Source organism: Tauraco erythrolophus, chromosome 5, assembly GCF_009769465.1.
Source record: "Tauraco erythrolophus isolate bTauEry1 chromosome 5, bTauEry1.pri, whole genome shotgun sequence".
NCBI classification, from domain to species: Eukaryota; Metazoa; Chordata; class Aves; order Musophagiformes; family Musophagidae; genus Tauraco; species Tauraco erythrolophus.
Genome location: NC_141469.1, coordinates 19102503 through 19122799, shown reverse-complemented (window position 1 = coordinate 19122799; position 20297 = coordinate 19102503). Strand labels below are relative to the sequence as shown.

Below are 20297 nucleotides of genomic sequence, written 5' to 3'. Positions count from 1 at the left end.
GCTAAAGTAGAAGATTGGTTACTTTTTCAGAACTCTGTGTGCTGTGACAACAGTTCTTTTGCAGCCCTGGGTTGCTACAGTATGTTTGTGGTTACTTAAACACACACTTTCCCTAGTGAGATTTGATCCCAGGTCACTTCCTTTTAAAGTTACTTTGCATCTATGTTGTATTGTAATGTTTAGACTGGGTGGAGCAAGATCAGCCCTGAAAAGTGACTGAGCCTTGTGTGAATGTGGTTTTTTTCCAACTGTCTTTGTCTTCCGCCCCCTTATCGGAGGAAATCAAAATGAGAGTACATCATTAGAGATAATTTCTCCCTCGCCCATTGATACTTTTTTTTTGTCGAGTTTCTCAATGTCTGACATTATTCTGAAAGAAGAAACCCTGGAGAAAATTCTATGACTGGCTTCTCCCTGTCTTTTTCCTCTCGTTTCCTTATTATTTCCTCATGTTTTTGCATTAATTCTATAGAGGTATGCATGATGCTCAGTGAGGGCTTTGTGACAATTTTTTTTTCATGTATAGTATTTCATAGAAGTGACAGCTTTGATCTGGAAATGTGTCACAGTTCTTGCGTGGGGAGCTCTGCTGGCTTTAGGGAGGCAAGTAAAAATACATTCATCTTCATGGGTGTAAGTGCTAGTAAGGTGCCTGGCGGTAAGTAAAAACACAGAAAAAAGAATAGCTGTTTCTCGTGGCAAAGGTCACTCATGGGCTTTTAGGGATATCTTTGTATAGCTACTGATAATATGCTGTTCCTAACTGGGGAAAGCTTGCTACTGGGGCGTACCTTTACACGAGATGTCGTTGTAAGTGCGTAGGAAGTGTTTGTTTGGAAATGACCCTCTATGGACAGTGTTAGAAATGCAAATTGACTGAGCCTTCTGTATAAAAGTCTTTTTTCTGCACTCGTTTTTCATAGAAATCTCTTGAAGGAAAAAAAAAAGGTAAATAGAATCCTTGTGTTGATTGTCATAGTATGCTCTACTGAAAAAAATTGCTTGATTTTGTGTTTGTTATCTTAGACTAACGAACACATGTTAGAATTTCTTTTAAAAAAAAAGACAATGTCAACTCAGGAAACGTGCTTTTCAGGATAGGAGAAAGTAAAGGAGAAGAATGGAAGGATATAAAGTTGTCTGCCAAGTATATGCTCTTCTGTAAACAAAACAAACCTATTTAGCAATGTCTTTTACCTGCTTTTCCACTTAATATCAGAATCTGCCTGTTTCTGACTGTTTCTTAGGCAATCCAGATGAATTTCTAAGCAACATAGTATATGCCAAGAGTGCTGACTTACTACAGTCAGTCTGTGCATAGAAATTTCCAGGATGTTTACAGCCACCAGGTATGTCAGTGAAAAGGGCTGTTCTGCTCACATGAAAAGTGTTTTGTGGCCTGAACCAACAGCATTTCCACAATCAGCTGCCCTTGGCTTGATTCAACCAGGCAGCTTTTGGTCATTCGGTGGACCTGCTGGGGCTTAGAAGGAAGGAAATGTTGCTAATGCTTGGTCTGTCATTAGAGGCACTCCGGGTGGTGGTGTGAATGCAGATGCTTGAGGCTGTTGTGCAGCACGGCTGTTCTCACTAGAAAATAAGCTAACATGGGAGGAGTTTGCCTCAGCACAGTTGAACCATCAGGAAGATAACATCCAAGGCTTGTCAGAATGGGGCCTAAGCTAATGCAAGAGGATGCCAAGACAAATCCAGAAGAAAGGAGAATGATATATGAAAACTCGAATGTGATCCTTCAGTCGCTGTGGTGATGGATGGTGCTTAATGAAGACTATGCTAGGAGTCGTCTCAGAAGTCCTTCTAGATAGCTGATGAACTTTGCATGCTGAAGCAGGTTTTGGGAGGGGAGCAGGAAGTGCTTAGAAATGGTGTGAGTGTGGGACCACTTGAAAGAAGACAAGTAGTAGAACGGGGTGGGATAAGAATGTGAGTTAGCTGCATGACTGCTGTGGGGGCAGCAAGAGGAACAGAGTGGCTGGCCTTTGAAATCTGGTTTTCCTGTGCTTTGACGATAGATGTTTTCTCTCTGAGTTAAACTTCCAAGCAGACTCAAAGTTTACATTCTGGTAGAAAGGCTACACCCTATATGTTTGTTGATAGTGCCAAGGCCTTGTATTTACTTCCAGCAGCCTTTGATCTAGGAAGGCATGATGTAAGTACCTTTGAAGGGCAAACATCTTTTCTGTTTGTGTGATCGTTTCCTCAGGCCTTCTTGCAGGCAGGTCTTGAGGTGATCGTGGGCGACTCAGAGTCCCCTCCCTGTTAGAGCAGGATCTGCTCAGCAGGGAATGCGGTTTCTCCAAACAGACCCATTCTCAGACAAAGCCAGGATGTAACACGCTGTCAGAGGGATCTGGGTATGTGTTTCTCAAAGTGCCAGCTGAGCTTAACCAGAGTGGTCTTGGGTCTGAAAGTGCGCTGTGGGAGTGCCTCTGGAGGCACTTGGGTCTGTGTGAAAATGTTTGCTCAGCTGTGCAACAGAGGAGTGTAACTAGTGGCAGGCTGAAGTCTCCCATTTTGATACCGAGAGTGAAGTTTAGAATAAGTCATTCTTCGCTGTCGCCTCTGCAAAGTGACCGCTGTCGTTTGGGCGTGTGTCTGTCTGCATCCTGACCAGGCTAACATTCTGATCCTAGCTGACGGAGTGAGCAGAGACATGGATGGGCTGCTCTTGCCTGCAGAAGCTCTTCACGTGTAAGCTCAGTCTTGTCACAGTTGGGTCACCACAGCCAAGGCTGTGGGGGGCTCTCGGAGCCTGGGGAATAGTCCTGCACTCAGGTCCCATCCTAGGCTGCACATCCAGAGCTGCTCCATCAGTGCTGCAGCCAAGGCACCAGCAACTTCGTCTGAATCTTTCTGTGCATACCCAATGACTGAAACAGCGCTCGAGCTGCACATCTTTACTCACCTTCCCAAAAAGACATAGGTACCTTCAGGGCTGAAAGGCAGCCAGGCCACTTCCTTGGCTCGGGGAAATCCTGAGATGTGTGCCTCGGTAATTAGGCCACTGTATACAGAACGCTTTGTCTCTGAGAGGTGAAGTGGTCAGGATTTTGCATTGCACCTACCTGATGATTTAAATTGTTCACATTTCCTCCTTTGCCTGCCACATCCAGATCAAACAGAGCCTCAAATTCATCGTTGTTCCAACTCCTTGTCTGCTCTCCTTGTAATTACACTTCATACATCCACGCCTTCTTAGAAACCCATCCAGTATATTTGCATTTAGATGGAGAATGACAACTTTGGTGTTCCCCATGTAACTTACAATTAACACCTTTTCTGACGGCGTTCTGTTAACATCAGCATCTGTGGGGTGAGGCTGAAAGCCTGGGTTTCTTTAAAGGCTTCATTTCTGCAGCATCACAAGTAGAGAGATTGTCTCGTTTGTTCAGGTGCTTCGACTAGGACAGCATAGTTTAGCGCTGTTACTGAAGACGACTAAGTGAAGATTGTATAAACTGAAGTAATTGTCACATTTTTTCAAATTTTCTGAGTTACTGCTGTATGTGGCTGTGAGGTGAGGTTGGCCCTCGGCACGAGCTCCTGCCTTTCGTTGGGTGCATCTTTCTGCTAACAGACTCTGACTGTTCGCGTGCTGTGTCCTGGCCTCTCCAGGGTTCACCCCTTTGGAAGGGGGTCATTCGTTTGTGTTACTCGTTCGTCGTGAGGCTTTCTTGCCTCTTGCAGTCAAAAGCTTTCTGCTGTAGGGTACGTGGTGTGTCTGTGGAGACTGAGGAGTGTCTGACTCAGGTACGAGAGCTCCTGTCACTGTGGAGGGGAGGAGGAGTAGGATGCTACTGCTTAGAGGAGCCCTGCAGCTCGCAGCACTCCCGTTGGAAGCATTTTCGGCTGCAGAGTGCCATACCTTTTTTGAAAGTATCCAAGACCTATCTAGTGAGATATTGCTATAATGGCTTTCATTTACTACTAAAAGTGTTGTAAGCCTTTTATTTGTTTGCCTTTTTTGAGTAGGCAGAAAATAGGTTGTTACTGTCAATTATTTCCATCTTTTCACAAATCTTCTTTTTCCTCTTTTGCGCCTCCAGTGGTTTGTAGACCATAGGCTGAGAAATACTGCTGCGAATCCTGGGGTGTGTTTTTAAGCACATAGCCATTTGAGGATTTGGGGTTTTCAGGCTCAATGTTGTGAAGGGTTTGTCAGGTATGAAGAACATCTGAGAGTTTCCAATTTCTGCCAAAGTCACTGGGCGTTGCAGAGGCTCAGCTCTTCTCAGGAAAAGCTCAGACTTGCTCCTGGGAACTGCCTGATGAAGAAAGGCCTATTGATGCTGAAAGGAAGCAAAAACCTTTTAATGGCTGAGTAATGAATGTATTTTTAAACTTGGCAACAGCAATAGGAAGCGAATAAGTAAGAATTTGAACCCGAAGATTACCGTGGAAGAGACAGAGTGAGAAGGGGCATAATGTTACTTAGGTAGAACGGATATTTTTCTGGCAAAAGCCAACTTAACTTCTATTTAAGCAAACTGGCAGTTCCCTGCTGCCTGTTACAACATCCCAGCCATTCTCAACTTTGTTTTTTTGGTAAAACCTAGAGGGCTGTGTATTTAAAATATAGGAAGAGGTATATTCAGCATCATTTTCCCATATGGCTTGGAAGAAAGCTTGCAGCAGCACTGAATTTTCTTGGAACGTTATTTTTTGTTCAAAAATATTTGCCAGGAGGTTTCTTGCAATCATCGTGGAAGTACAGATGGGCTGTGAGGCCTTGATCTCTTGCTCGGTGGTGTGATGCTGCTATCATACAGTCAGTAGACAGGACTGGATAGACTTGATGAGTTGAAGGAGCTAGAAGAAGCAAAAACTTGAAAAACAAATTCCAACTCATATTTCTCCGGTGTGAAGATATGTATTTTTGGAAAGCATGTACCAAAGCGAGTTGATGATGATGCAGAAAATAACTGAGTAACTGTACCATCTGTTGCACTTCTGCCATATGTTTTCCTCTTGTCATTTTTTTTCTGTTCAAACTGCATATGTTCTGTGAAACAGTGTTTGATGTGAAACAGAACTTAAAAATACCCAGCAAGTCACAACTTGACGATGCTTCCATAAAGGAAAGGGAGCAAAGGTTGGGACGAGGCCTTTTTGGTGCTGCTTGGTATTGACTTTGATGTCATCCTTTCATCTGCTTGTCTTGGTCACTGTCAGGTGGGCTGCCTAGGTGATACAGTGTGAGAGCTGAGCACATCTGTGATGCTCAGTAACCTTCTGTGCCATGCATTTATCCACGTTTCTTTTCAAGCTGATGGGCTGGTGAATGAAACTGCATGTTTAATCTTTGTAGATGTGATCCTGGATCTATAAATTGGTGGTGCTTCTATGTAGACTTTTAGAGCAGCAGAGCTGGAGCACTGCAGCGAGGCTGTTACAGTGCACCCATGTGATTTCTGTTTAATCTTTTTGGGGAGTGGTGTGTCTTGCCTTGAAATTAAACAAGAATATGTCTCTCAATCTTGAGAAATGTTGATCAGCAGCTTCTCATGATAAAAAAGAGTCCATTTTAGTGACAAAACAGCTTCAATAAATCTGTGATTTCCTGCAGTTGTACTAAAAGGAAATGTTCTCTCTTAAAGTTTCGGAGGAAGAGATTCAGAAGGAAGTGAGCGTCGTTCGTGTTTGCTTTTTAGCCTTTCTCCACCCCCTTCCCTGCTGCTGGAATAATTCCTTTTGGGAGACAGCAACAGATCTTATTACAGTTAAAACTAAAGCAGATTTTTAGTTTCATTTAATTTTTCATCCGGAGAACACACAGGATAGGAGGAGAGACAGGGTTTCTTGCTGCACCAGTCTATTTTTCGAAAATGTTGTCATGGGATGGATTGTCATGTATCAGCATTTGAAACTCTCCAGTAAGGATTATCGTGTTGCTGAGGGTGGCTTCAGAGCACGTTGGTATTTTCATAGTTTCTGTTACAGACCCAAGCCTGGATGATGTCGGTGAGCTTTGCTGAACTTTCTGAACCAGATCTCTTATTAGTGGAGCCAGTGGGCTACCTTCTCCAGCATGGGCTGCTTTGAGCCCAGGAGCATTTTACTGTTTTGGTGTGTAGCAAAGCATGATTTGGAGGTTTTTTTGGGGTGGGGCAGGGAAGATTTGTACTTGTGTTTACTTCTTGTGAAGCACGTTTGAAGATGATCAATACCGAACTAATGTTTCAGGGCAAACATTCAGTCTCACCTGCCTTTTTGAACATACAGGGTATGTGAGTTTTCCTGGTGACACATCAAGTGTAGCCCAGTTTTAACTCTCAAATTTTTAACCGTTTTGTCCTGGAAGACAGACGAGTTAGGACCGTGGAGTCCCCTAGCTCCCAGGCTCCCATGTGCTTGGCATGTTAGTGCTAAGCCTGGAGGTCCAGTTTCCCAAAGCATTTCTACGAACCAATAAGGAAGAAGTTGGAGGTGGTTTTGGTTTTGAGGCTTTTGAGTTCCCGTTCTAGGAGAATTTAAGTATCAAAGCTGCTATATCTGGAGAGACTCCTGAAGGACAGGAGCTGGGGTTCACCCTACAGCGTTGGCAATAGTAAGGTCAGGGCTCCGTCCGTGCATGCACAAGGGAGAGCTTATTGGACCCTGGCAGGTGGCTTTGCCACACGGGTTTCCCCTGGTGGCACCTGGCAGGCTGTGGAGACCTCTCCTCCTGGCATGGGTCCACGCAGGGCTTGAGCTGACTGCGGTTCTCCAATGCTTTCTGCCTGGCTTCGTAACACTGACCTTGGGGAAACTGTGCAGTGTTATGAGTTATATCATAGCTCAGGTTTTCCAAACCTTCCAAGAGCATATTGACAAATACCCTAAAGGGCCAGGTTAATGGTGGACAGAAAGTGTCTTCACTGTTTCCTAGTCTCCTAGTAGTTATCCTAGTCTCAACACAGGCTTATATTAAAAAAGTGGACATTTCAGTAGACAGCAGATGCTTCTGGTCTGCATTAAAGATGCCATCTAGTGCAGTACAACTTACTTGTTTTTAAATAAAAGTTCTTAAGTATGAGATGAGGCAGCATGCTCAGAAACTTGACACCTACATGATAAAATATATGAATTAAAGTGAGTTTTAGCTGTCGCCTTCAGATAGCTTAAGAGCTTGTCTGTAACCTAGAGAAGGGAGGGCTGATGTTCTCAACTGCGTGACCAAATAAGTAGCTACTCAGTGTTTATGCCCTTATCCTTCCACTTTTTAAACTGTGGAAGGATGTCCTCCTTCTGTGCACTGAAGTTGGAGGAGAACTCAGAACAAACGTTGGTTTGACGCATTTCAGAAGGGAGACAGAGGATGGATGGTGATCCTGAACAGCAAAACGGAGGGGAATGACTCCTCGCCTGGCTGAATGGGTAGTCAGCTGTGCACGGCCAGCAGCTCAGGCCACTAGTCACCATGACAGCACGAAGAGGCCTGCAGTAGTAACAAGGCATGACTAACCTCGCTGAGCAGCGCCCAGTAGTCCTGTACTTGTGAGAGCACCCGTGTCTGCTGGGCTGTCCCCAAGCAGGCACGTTGGTCGTCTTTTAAACCTGCAGGAACCGGCATTATGGCAAATAGGCAGTGTCCCTTCCCCTCTGCGCCATCCCTCCTCTCTTTCTCTTCACACGCTCTTTAAAAGTAATTTATTGCTGGGAAGAGAGCTTGGGGTCAAGGAGGGTTCAGGGAAAGCAAAGGCTTTTAGAAGGTATTACAGCTGCTGTTTTTGCAGCAAGCAGCATGTAAGATGCTTTACATTCAGTGTTGGGGTGCACGTAGGAAAGATAGCTACTTCTCATCATGAATGTTGTTGTTGCAAGAGACACAAGTTACAGTTGTTTAGGATTTTCCTTTTGTTTGAATGTCATCAGAACCTCTGAACAAAACGGCTTGATTGCTCTGGATGTGGGCGCTCCTAGCCTAGAAACAGAAGGATATCTGTAATCCACACTGAACGTAGCACAGTGTTTTAGTAGAAAACAATTTACAGGGTCATAATATGTGACTTGGGGTTTTGGCTTTTTTTTTTCATTTATTTTTTTTATTCTCCCAGATTTTATCCTGGGAGAACAAATGAAAATAGCCTGTGAAGTTTTCCCCAGTTCTTCCAACATGTCAGACTGATGTTCTGCTTGCCTCTTTTCCACTAAATCTTTGCTTGTGCATGTATGTGCACATATGTATTCTGTTCTGTCCTAATAATTATGACTTGATGTTATTGTTGAGAGAGTTTGTGGTAAAGAGGATGAACTATCTGAGTACTAATATTGTGCTGGTGCTTTGGTTTACAATTAACGTTTATGAACTCAGATAAACTTTTAATATTTGAGGGCTGGGGGTTTTTTTGGGGGGGAGGGTGTGGTGTTTTTGTGTTTTTTTGATTTGGGTTGGGGTTTTTTTGTGAGCTGAAGTATAGTGTCCAAATGATTACTTCCCTTCACTTTGTCAGAGGTTTGCTCATGTGTGCTCAAGGTCAGGCCTATTTTGCATGACTGAAGAGTGCACTCTCATTGCCCAACACAAAATCCATTGAAACTGGTAAGATTTTTGCCTGTTTCAGTGGGCTTTGGCTCACCCTCCTGCTCTGCAAGCTGAAACAACTGAACAAAACTCAAAACCTCTCAGTCAGAATTTCCACTTGTTTGTTTTGCAGCACAGTCTCACTGTGGAATGATTCAACCCCTCAGTGCTCTTCCAGCCAGGGAGATATACATGTGGTTATGCTGATATTTGTGGATCATCACTAATGCTTTTCAGTCTTGGTTTACTGCTGATAGTGGCATGCTGTTTCGTATTTTCCTGCAAGAGTAGCTATCTGAATACTTTTTGACTCCTGCCCTTTTTACCCAGCAACCATAGAAAAAAAAAAAACCAAACCTGTTAATACCAAGTCATGATCCTTATAGGTTTATCATACAAAGGGAGAACATGGATGAACATGTGGATCCCCCCACTGACTCGCCATGTCAGCCAGCTGGCGTGTGGGAATGATACCCAGCTTGTTAAGTAGATCCATCTGAAGTATTGTGTGTATTTTTTGTTTGTTTAAGGAAGTTTATCTACTTGCTAATAAATCTTATGTGAAGAAGCTGATCAGGGGAGTAAATTTTAGATTACTGTTGAAAGCCGGACAAACAGGGGGTAGTAGAGTTGTTACAAGATAGGATGCTTGAGTCTAGTAGCGTGTGGAGGCTGTTGCTCAAAGTCCTCATTGCTTTGTAGGGATGACCGCTACTACAGTAGTGAACCTTGGAAGATCTCAAGTCATCAAATACTATTGCATGTGCCTTACTAGATAATAATGCAGATTATAAAGTGATGAGGTATGCTCTAGTAGTGGTGTTAGAGTTTTTGAAAGGTAACTGAGGTTGTTAGGGAGGTTGGGAATGGGTCCGTTAGAAGAGAAGTTACTCTTTTAGTCTTGACAGTGTTCCCCAAGAGACTTGTGTTCAACCTCATGGCTTTTATGTTTTTCTCTGTCCCCTTTGAAAGAGGCAAATGGTCTCTTACCTGGGAAGATAAAATGAGACTGGGTCATTTTAAAACAATCTGTTTTAAAAAAGAGATGGATCGGCTGTGGCTTTTTTCCTATGTATTGTTTAGATGAGCATTTTAAACCACTTTCATTTCTTATTGTCTTGGGCTTCAGCAGAGAGCTGTGCCAGCTCAACAGCTTGTCTCTGGGAGGTCTGGGTCTGAAGTGTGCCACAACAATCTGCGAATTGCAGTAGCACAATCTCTTTTGGGAAAAGCTAGCATAATATTTGTGTGTGCTGTGTATTCCAGCCAATGCCAAGAGTAATTTAGTAAGTATGAGGGAGAAAACAAACAATAACAAGCATGTATATTTAATGTTGCGGTTCTGTCAAAAAGTACGATGTGGGTCTGAGTGCTTGGCATTCATGGCGTGGATCAAGACAGAAATAGTAGCAGGGCAGGCTGAGAGTCAGCAGCGTTGTGCAGACCAAAATGTGTACATGTCTCAAAAGCCACGAAGGGAGAAGGAGCTTTGCTCTCTTTAACACAGGTGTCACGCTTGTAAAAGTAGGTCCCCTTTGCATTTTTTAATTTCCTGTATGTGTCTCTGTCTATCGAGTGATGAAAATTATGGCTGAAGAACTGACAGGGAAAAACATGACTGGGAAAAGAGCTGATGCTCAAGGAGCAGGAGATGAACTTAAAATTGTCCTTTTGTACCTTGAGCGTTGCACTGAATACTGTCGTTAGGCTCAAAATCATACTTGGTGGTAGCTTCGGAAGGAAGAAGTCAAGGTGGATGGGGAAGAGCTGGAGCTGAGCACCTGGTTGCAGTGAGAGTCTTGGTTAATCCGAGCACATCAGAAGAGCTCCTTCCAAGAGAGTTGTAGAACTTGTTAAGGCAAGATATTGACTGCAGGGCAAAGAGGCTGGGAAACGGCAAGTGGTTTTGTTCCGTTGCCCTCCCCACTGTGTTGGCTTGAGGACTCGTGCAGCCGCGAGGGAAATGGGCTGGGGACCGGTGGGGGAAGAGGAGCTAATTGATCCAAGTTAAATCATGCCCATCTGGAGGAGGGGGAAAAAAAAAAAAAGTTTGTTCTACAGTTGGTGGCCATGTTCCTGACACTGAGCCATGGTGTCCCAGATTGGTGAAGAGGAGGTTTCAGAGGTCTCCTTCATGCTAAAAGCCAACCTCTTAGCTGCTATAACCATCTTTTGTGGTGTTTTCATGCTTGCTGTTAGGAGAATTTTTTTGAAGTTTACATAAAGGATATTTACAGAATCATTTTTTTTGGAAAATGGTGTTTCATTCAGTAAAAATTTCCCAGATAATTTGATCAGATATATTTAAAAAAATGCTGTCAACTTGAAATACTTTCACTTAAAAAATGATTTGCACATGTGCAGTTTCAAGTAGTAGATGTAGCCAAGATTGCTTCTAGTTTGCCTTATAATTCCTCCTAATTTTTTGTCTTCTGCAGTGGGTATCTCCCATATCTGGCTGCACAAAGCTTTCCTGGCACATACAGGGCAACTGACCAACTAACTGATCATAGATATGAAATTGCTCGCGTGCAAAATGACATCAGATGCACAGAGGAAATGCTTCCATATTGTTTGCGATAGAAGAATTGTGTATATTTACTGAATCAGTGATCTGTGATTCCTTTTTTATTTTTTTTAATTTCTAAAATTGTTTGCAGAAGTGGGGTACATAGAGCTTACTGGAAACTTCTGGTTTGCTATGTTTGGAAACAGTTCAGCACTAACAAAGTTGGAAACTATTTTAAACGTGCACAGTCTAACCCCTGAATATGTTTTTCTGTCATAACGGCACAAGTACATCCTTGCTGCAGTTCCATATATGGAAATTTGCCATCAGACAGCATCGTTTTCCAGAGCTCACATTGCGTCAGGAAACCACCTCTGCAGTTGTCAGACCTCTTGGTTAACTGTTACAGCAAAGTGAGTCCTCTACCTCTCCTTCAGGAATGATTAAACTTTTGGTAGATAATTATTGGTGTGGTATTGGAGAAGATGTCACTGGTGGGGAAGACAAGGCTCTTCCCTTCCAAACCGGGACACTTGAGAAGTGGAGTGTACTAAGAAGAATATAGGAGTTGTATGTGTGCAGTAGAGTAGAAACAAGACGGGGAGGAATACTTGCATCCGCATACTGTATCTGTACAGTAGAGTAGAAATCGGAGAGGAGAGAAATACCTGCACCCACATGCTGTGCCTGCATGTTTTTCTTCCCAAATGACCACAAATAGTAGAGCAATAGATTCCCTTATTTTGCAGTAGTATTTCACAGAGGGGCTGTAGTTTAAAGGATCTGGTTTGCCATCAAGTCATCCTGCTGTGCGTGTGACACAGCTTTATTGCTGTTTTGATAAAGGACTGGTGGAATTGAGTGTATGCGAATGTGGTTGAGGAGGAACGGGGGTATTTGACATAGTGGTTTTTAAATTTCTGAGACCTTCTCTTTAAATACGTTTACATGATTGCTTTAAATGCACCTACATGGTTTGCCAGTTAAGCAGCTGTCCATTTGAAGTAGAGAGGGAGATTTCAAGCCCCTTTAAAAAGTAGGCAAAATTCAATCTCTGAAAGTGGTAACACCTTCAAAATAGTGGATTCTTTTTTACTTTCAGGTGAAAAGTTGGGGTGGAAGTCTAGAAGAGAACAAGAATGGTAGTTTTCACATCGATCATTGCAACTGGATTTGCCAGCTCATGCACTTATCACCCCCATTGACTACTTCTCAATTTGTGTTTCACAATTAAATGGATGGATAGTTTTTCCCATCGAACCCTTGCTGATGTATGGTATCAAGAGTAGAAATCACTGAGAAGGATGCATGCTGTACCTTGTATGTTACAGTGCTATGCAGTACAGCAAATACTTGACATAACTGATTTGTCAGCTATAACCACCCTGTGGATTTCAAAATTACTTTCATGCTGGATGTATACTGTTGTCTGAAAACCACGGTTTCTGCACAAAGCAGATGCTTGTTGATAACACTGGTGTGAAGTGTTAACCATCCTCTCCTTCTCTTTCCTAAAGCTTGGACAACAAAGACAGAAACTTGCTGCGCATTCAAGAGAAAGAGAGGAGGAGTCAGGAAGCTCTGAAAGAGGACGACGAAACCCCTGAGAAGACTCCCCTCTTTGCAGAACCCTACAAGGTAACAGTAGGGAGGTGTGTGGTGGAGGAAGAGGAGGAAAGAGGGTTGGGATGGAAGAGGAGAGCTGTGACCTCTGCATATGGTACAGTAGACTTGAGCATGATATGTGCAAACGCAGCATCTTCCCATCTGCTTAACTTAAATTCATCACAGTATGTGCTTAAAGCTCTGTAGATGGTGCAAGCGCAGTGCAAACTTTGGGTTGGACACATTCATTTGGGGGTCTCCTGTAGCCTGGGAGTTTGAGGCAGAGTGCTCAAGAGCAGCTTGGCTGCCTGTCTGTCTGCAGCTGTGGTTAAAACAAACTGGTCTGATGTTAGTGTTCCTGTTAGTTAGTTCCTTGGCTCAGAAGAACTAATACTGACTAGAGCAGTCCCACTTGCTTTGGAGAGGCTGCATGCAGGATCAAGATGTGCTTGCATAACTTCACTCTTGGTTATGCATGGTGATTAAAATAAGATCTTGAAGAATGTCTCTTCTTGAGCTGGATCTCTTGGGGTTGAGGGGTCTGTGCTTTTTAAATTTCCCCCTCTCTTCTTCTGTGCAGACTAATAAAAGAGATGAGTTGTCAAGACGAATTCAGAACATGCTGGGCAATTATGAGGAGGCCAGGGGGCTCATAAGCAAAATGTCCCATCTCATAGAGGTTCCAAGAAGCGTTGCTCCTCTGATCCCACAAGGAAAGCCTGATTACCCACACTTCCCTAAAGAGACCAGCCATACATTACTGTTTTCATTCCACCACACAACCCACCCTCCACCCATGGGACCTATGGTTGTAGCTCCTCCCCCTCCAGGCCACTCCATTCACCACCAAAAGGCACAATCAAGAACAGAACCAGCTTCAGGTTTGCACACCGAGGGTCACAGCTTACCCAATGGTCAGAACCAAAGTCCAGAACATAATTGTGATGGCCAGGAAAGTCATGCAAGTTCTCATCACAAGGGAAATGACAGGCATGCAGCTGGTGAAGGTCATGCTAATGAACTGCAGGACCCCCTGGTTCTTTCTCCATTGCTGTCATCTTTGTCCGCTCCAGTGGCACCCCTGTTACCTCTACAATCCAGCCATTCCAATTCCAACTCACAGAAGAGCAGCGAAAGTCATGAGCTGACCTGCAGTCAAACAAAATCATCTCAGGACCTAGTGACAGAATCAGAGGAGGAAAGTTGGGACAGCTCAAACGATGACCTGACCATCACCCCTCCGCCTTCCTCTCCACCCTTTGCCCCACCTTTGCCATCACAAAACAGTGCAATGCAGCCAAAACCAACCGCCTATGTTAGACCAATGGATGGCCAAGATCAAACACCAGTTGGGTCCCCAGAGCTTAAACCTCCACAGAAGGAATACCATGGAGAACTCGATGAAGAAATCTCGGATTTGAAGGCAGATGCCAAGGCCAAACTATCCGAATTGGAAATCCCTTCTGAGCCCGTAGAGGTTAGTGCAATCGTTGGGGGCTCTGTTGCCGGCAGGGTAGGTTCAGCTGTGGGAGAACAGGTCATCCAAGGGCAGAGAATACCAGAAGCAGTGATGGCTGTGCACACATTACTATGTTTAGAAGGTGCGTTTTGGGGTCGCTTTTGCTGACTTGGGCGAGATATCTGTTTGGATGGTGAAAATGCAATGCTTGCCATGATTCTGTGGTTTTCTTGGTGAGGCTGCAGCAGGTTTTATGGTTAGAGAGGCTGCTGCTGTTGCTATGATTTTTGTTTTGCCTGTGAAGATTGTTCAAAAGGAGGAGGGGGAAGTGATATGCTGAGATGGTCAAGTGGCGGTGTACCTGTAGTGAGTACGTGCAGTGTCAGTACTCAGTCTGAGTGCTGATGTTTGGAGGCCCCAAATCCTCACTGAATACTGGGACAGCTGACTGTGCAGTGAATTCTGTGGTCACCTGGTAGGTTGAAGGTTTTGGGGCTTTGTGGTAAGTGACTGCAAACACGACAGAGTTCTCCTAAGTAAGCTTGTAAGATCTCACAGTAAACCCTCAGGAAAGTATTCATGTGAGCAAAAAACATCCTATAGGCTTCTGCCAGATGGATTCAGCCTAGCTTCCTCGGGAAGCACACCACCATTCTGTCTCCTGCTTCATCAAATGCCTTCTGAGCAAGTTCTGAAGGTTTAAGTAAATTCAGTGCAAAGGTGGAATTCTCAGTGATAAGCAGGATCCTAAAAGTTCTGTAAAATTTTGCATTTGAGCGAAGAAGATACCCTCTTTCTTGTCGCAGTTGTGAGCAGAATGAACAGAACTCTGCTATGTGTTTGTTCTTACCAGCAGAAGGCAGCCTGGGCAGCGAGCTCGAGCATACCTGCGTTCTGGTCACCACGTTTGTCCTTGCTCTGCCAAGGTCTGAGAGGGGTGTTGCCAAAGGAGTGGGATGGGAAGCTGCAGCTGCTGCAGTGAAGAGGTGGCAGTTGGGCCAAAGACCGGAATGTGTTGCATGTTTAAACCTTTGTTTATTCCTGCTCGTGTAAGAGCAGCTTCATCCTAGTACGTGTTATTTTCTTGAGAGCGAAACACGAGCTTCTTCATTAAAAATGGATAATGTTTTGCGGCTTGGATTTCAGCCTGCAGTTAGGATTTGCAGCTTCAATCTGCGGTTAGATTTCTGCCTTTAGGTACTCTTTTGTCTGTTGTTCTGCTCTTTTGGCGTTTTCATGGATTGCTCTTTTCCAGGTTGAGGCATTTCGACTGGTTGCAGCAAGGCTGAGTGCAGAGTATTGCAGGTTAGCAGGTGCAATTCAGAACAGAACGTCGTTGCCCTTGTACTGCTGAAGTAGCCCTCTTCCCAGAGGGAAGAAAACTTCTGAGAAGATGGATTTTTTTTTTTTGTATTTTTCTTCCTCCATCTTGAGTTGGTTAGAGATCATATTAACCAGGCGGTTAAGAAGTAGTTTTTTCCTTTGTAATTATTTCATTACAGCAAGATTCCTTGTTGTGCTCCATCTCTTTTTGCTAACCCCAAGACCACCTATCCAATTTGTCGTGTGCGAAGGAGGCAGAAGCCTGGGATTTCTCAGACAGGTGCTGTAGGTGAAAGCAGCTCGATGCTCACACTGGTGAAGCAGTGGGAGAGGAGGAGCAGCATTGTTGTACGCTTGTTGTTCAGCAAACGCACGCTTTTCGGTGTTGTGGCCTTCGAAGCCTGTTGTTCCAGCTTTGCCAAAGGGACCAGCACGCCGATTCTGCCTGCCCTGTGGCTCAGCCTCCCGTGAGCTCAAAGGCGCTTGGTTCCCAGGTACATTTGGCAGTTTCACCACGCTCATCCCTCAGCACTGAGAATATTGCTGTGCCCAATGGGATGCAGGATCTCACAGGGCTGACCTACGCTTAGCAGCTGGGCAAGGAGAGCTATGGAGATAATTTTCAGAGTGTATTTTGCCTTTATAATAAAAAGGGAGAGTGTGGGTGTGGTCTGCTTTTCGTGGAAAAGGGTGTTGATGAGCTGCAAATGGCTGCAGGCAATTTCTTGTGGAAAATGAGAGGAAACTGGCAAAATGACATTGTTGAGAAGTTGTGAAAATACTTTCACGCTGAGAGACTTTATTTGCTTTGAAGTAGGTTTGGCATTGCACATCATGCCTCAAAATAGGAAGTGCACTGTGGTCTGCATTTCATTATTCACTCGACTGGACATTTTACTCGTGGTGGAGAAGTAAAGCAGCACAGGGCCTTAGTTTCTGCATTGCCCATTCTTTGTTATCCATTGCCAAAAAGATAAAGGACACTTCTAGTTTTAAAACTCTTTGCAATTTTTTTTTTTTGACGGAGCGTGCTTATTTTTCAGAAGTGAGACTTGCTTGTTCTCTCCCAACTCTCTTGGTCCCGTTTCTGTTTTCATCTTCTTTCTTTGCCCATCCCCGTGCTTTTTATGTCATCTTGTTTATCTCTAGTTTAATATGGTTTTAAATAGGGCAACGTTAGCTATGATGCCGTATGCTGAGTGAGACTTTCCATTGAGCACATGACTCTGAATCCAAGTGCCCATAAAAATCCTACAGCTTTCAGAGCACGAGTAGCATTACACGTGCTGGTTCAGGAGAGCTGTTAGATCTGTGGCAGAGCAAGATCGTAATAAAAAGGGAATTGAAGATAATTAAATAAATAGTTCTGCACAAACCAAATCCCTGGTTTTAATTAGATGCTTAGTTCATTTCGAAGCTGATAGATGAAACCTTTTGTAAATGTGCTGAATGATCCTTGTTTGAGATAGGTTTCTTTAGGCTCTTTTCTATGCATAGGCTCTGTAAGTTCTAGTGAAAAATGCACGACTTCATTTTCTGCTTGTTTCAGGCTTGTCAGTATCATATTTACTTACTTCTGTTTGATTCAATGATTAACATATATTTGACAATACAGCCTTTCAGTGCTAAAGCCTGGGGAGTGAAGAGGAAGAAACAGTGTGGTTGCACATCTGGATGTATCCCCTGTGTGCTGGATGTACAGTACGAGAGAGGTGATTGGAGAACAGGGCTGGACTGGTTTACTTTTAGGAAGCATCCGGTGGAGTGTGTTGCATGCAGGTGAAAGATTTGCCCAAAGAAAGGATCTTGGGAAGGCTAATCAGGGGGTCCTTGGGCTGAAAGGTTGGCCCTCCCTTTTGTTTTTGGTGAAACAGGAGCTGCGGGCAGGCTCCTGCCCTCCCATGACCCTGACAGTGAATAGGTCTAGACTAGCAGAAACACTGCTGTTCTTCCCTCTGCCTCCCTGCAACTGGGAGCGTGGTTTTACAAATTTTATTTAGACTATTCAGCCCCAGTTATACTGAACAGCCACATGCCAAATCGGGTTTTGCCTGTCATCTCCCTTGACATCACTTAGGAAAGCCATTTCTCCTACCACATGTTTTTTGGATAATTGAATTTCTACGGCATGTGTCACCTGCAGCTGTGAATTCATTATTGACAGCTTCTGTTCATGGCAACACTGACAAGTTAAGCCTTCCAGTCTGAATAGACAAGCAGATTCACTGTAGAGTGAATTAATCCACACTGGATAACTGTGCAGTGACTCACTTTGCATTCACACAGAGGAACTGAACAGCTCTTTTCCCTCTTCCCCAAATAAAAACCTTTGCTTTCAAATGTCATCCCAGTCTCTTGAAGGCATCTTTCCAAATTTATTGTGAGAAGACTTAAAAATGTAGCATACGTGAAGCTTAGATGTATCCCCTCTCTTCATGTGCCAGGTTTTACCTCTTCCTCCAGCACCTAAACAAAGATGCTTTTAAAGCCATTCTCTCCTTTCATGCCTCGAGGACAGCTCCAGCACCAACAGAGACCCTTGTATCACCTCCATTGACAAAGACTGGGATGTCTTAAAGGGAATTGGCTTGAGGCAGGGCCAAGAAGCAGTGAGGCTGGTTTGAGACGGAGTGTTTATAAATCCTCAAACATTATTAAGGTCATAGTGTCTGGAGCAATGTGTAGCACTTGATGCTTATGGAAGATTTGGCTTTGTTTTCCTGGCAGTTTCATAAAAGTTAGGGAGTAGCTCCTTTTATCTCATGTAGGGAGACCTTATCAGACTCTCCTCTTTCACCTACAAACTAGGAAGCAATCAATTTAAAAAAAAAAACAAAACAACAACAAGCAATGAAGGAGCCCAGACGTGTTAAGTCTTTTTGTTTTCCTTTGTTTTCTTTTTGTTTTCACTGTGTTTTCCTTGAAGCACAGGGTACACACTAAGATCTGTGCTCAAAGCAGAATTGCTGTCATCGAGCTCCCTCAGTGAACATTTCTGAATGGTCACCAATTAAAACATGATTGTTGCGTAGTATATACTACTGACTAAATACCTAGAAAGATGTTTGAATGACAAAAATAGAAAGTCCATTTTCACTGACTTCTCTCCAATGCGACTGAACTTTTCTGCTGGCAGGATTGGTCAGACAGTGAACCCTATAAACTAGAAATAAATATATTGCTTTAATCCTGCATCCTTTAAAAATGAAAATCTTTAAAAATATCTGTAGCACTGTCATTTGGTTTTACTTAATGAATAGAATATTTAGCATTAAGCTACTATTGATGTCTTTCTACCAACCTTATATTTGTTTATTTATCATTTGCTGAAGAGAAGGGAAATTGGGCTTCCCCTCCCTCTTTGTATTGCTTTTTTTGATTCTTTTTTTTTTTTTTTCCCCTGGTTTGCACCACAAGAGGTAACAAGGTGGTACTTCTGTGTCTCCCCTGCTGCTAGAAATGCCTTATGTGATTGGAGAAGGGTTTCCTTGCTTCACCACAAGCATTGTGTAAATTTTATCGTTTTGTTTTGTTGGTTATCTTTTTATCTTTTTGACTGCTAAAGAAGCAGATCAAACACGAATGACAACTGTTACTACTAGATTTTTAACGTTTACTTAGAGTCTCCAGAACAAGGAGCGCTCTGGAAGAGCTGGAGGGTGAGGGCATGTGGGGCAAAGGAGCAGGTGGTTTGCTCGAAAACCAAAAGGATGTCTTGTATTGTTACTTCAGTTTAACCAGACTCTGATGTTTGACGTTCATGTGTCGGACTGCAGACGTCATAAATTAGAAGTAGTCTTGTTCAGCTTCCTCTTTGATGCTTGGAGAAGGTACACTCAGGTCCAGTGTTCAACTACCAGCTCCCAGCTGCAAGGCTTTTCAAGTTTCAGATCCTTGCTTGTTCACCTGGCTCTGAGGTCTGGGCTTGACTTTTATGCAAAATACCAAATAACAGGGGAATAGTTTAAAAAGAAAAAAAAAAAAAAACATCATAGTGCTGTATTCAGCCATCAGGCCACCAGAAACCGGTTGTGTTTGTTCTTGCTGCTTGGAAGCCTAACTAGGGAGTACCAGTGTGAAGAAAGGAACAGGGATCCTGCATCTGCGTGGGGTGTGTGGTGAGGAGGAAAGGGGGAGGTGTCAAGAAATAGTGTTTTTGAGAAAACAGTTGGGTCCTTGCCAGCTTCTCCCATCAGGAATGGATGCACTTATCTCTTTGGCTTACATCAAATGCAGGTTCTCTCCATAGAGTGTCTCTGGGCACCATTGCAGAGCACTTGTCCAAATTTAGTTGCTAAACTAAATCACTTTGCAAAGCAATGGGAGACAGAGAGTAGTTGATGGAGATTTGCAAATCCTGCAGAGAGCAAGAGCAGGATAGATAAGGTCAGGAAAGAATTTCCATAAACTGCATTGCATCTTTCCGGATGACTCAGATGTGAATGTCTTGTCCAGACGGCTGTGAGAAACTTGGGCTTAAACAAGCTGCCGTAGCGCGTTAATCACTGGGAAGTTTTTTGGTAGAGGTTTTTTAGGTGGTTGTTCTTCCTATGAAGGGCTTGTGCTCAGCCATCCTTACTGGAATCAGTTGTGATTTCAGCACGACATTTAGAAAATCGCCTTTCTCACTGGCAACTGTAAAGAGTGCTGTGTTTGAAAAGGATGGACAGAAAAAAAAAAAAAAAAAAAAAAGAAAATCTGTGGTCCTCTGCAGTTTGCAAAGTTGGGAGCCGACAATTTGAATTTAAGGAGCAGTTCTGTTAGTTGTCATTGCTGTGCAGAACAAAGTCAGTGCTCGTGAAATGTTGTGTATGCAAACAGCTACTTTTTTTCTATAATAACCCATTTTGTCTCAATGACTGTATGTTAATGAGTAA

The 20297-nt window shown here is 43.5% G+C and overlaps 1 protein-coding gene across 5 annotated transcripts in view; it reads left to right on the top strand.

Annotated features, from left to right (window-relative positions):
- AFF1 (ALF transcription elongation factor 1) overlaps window positions 1-20297 on the top strand; it is a 108014-nt gene that overhangs the window by 19803 nt on the left and 67914 nt on the right. For all 5 annotated transcript variants that reach the window (XM_086612455.1, XM_086612454.1, XM_086612456.1 and 2 more), the window contains exons 2-3: window positions 12551-12671; window positions 13219-14115. In XM_086612455.1, coding sequence (XP_086468581.1) covers window positions 12551-12671; window positions 13219-14115 — 1018 coding nt within the window. The remainder of the gene's footprint in view (window positions 1-12550; window positions 12672-13218; window positions 14116-20297) is intronic.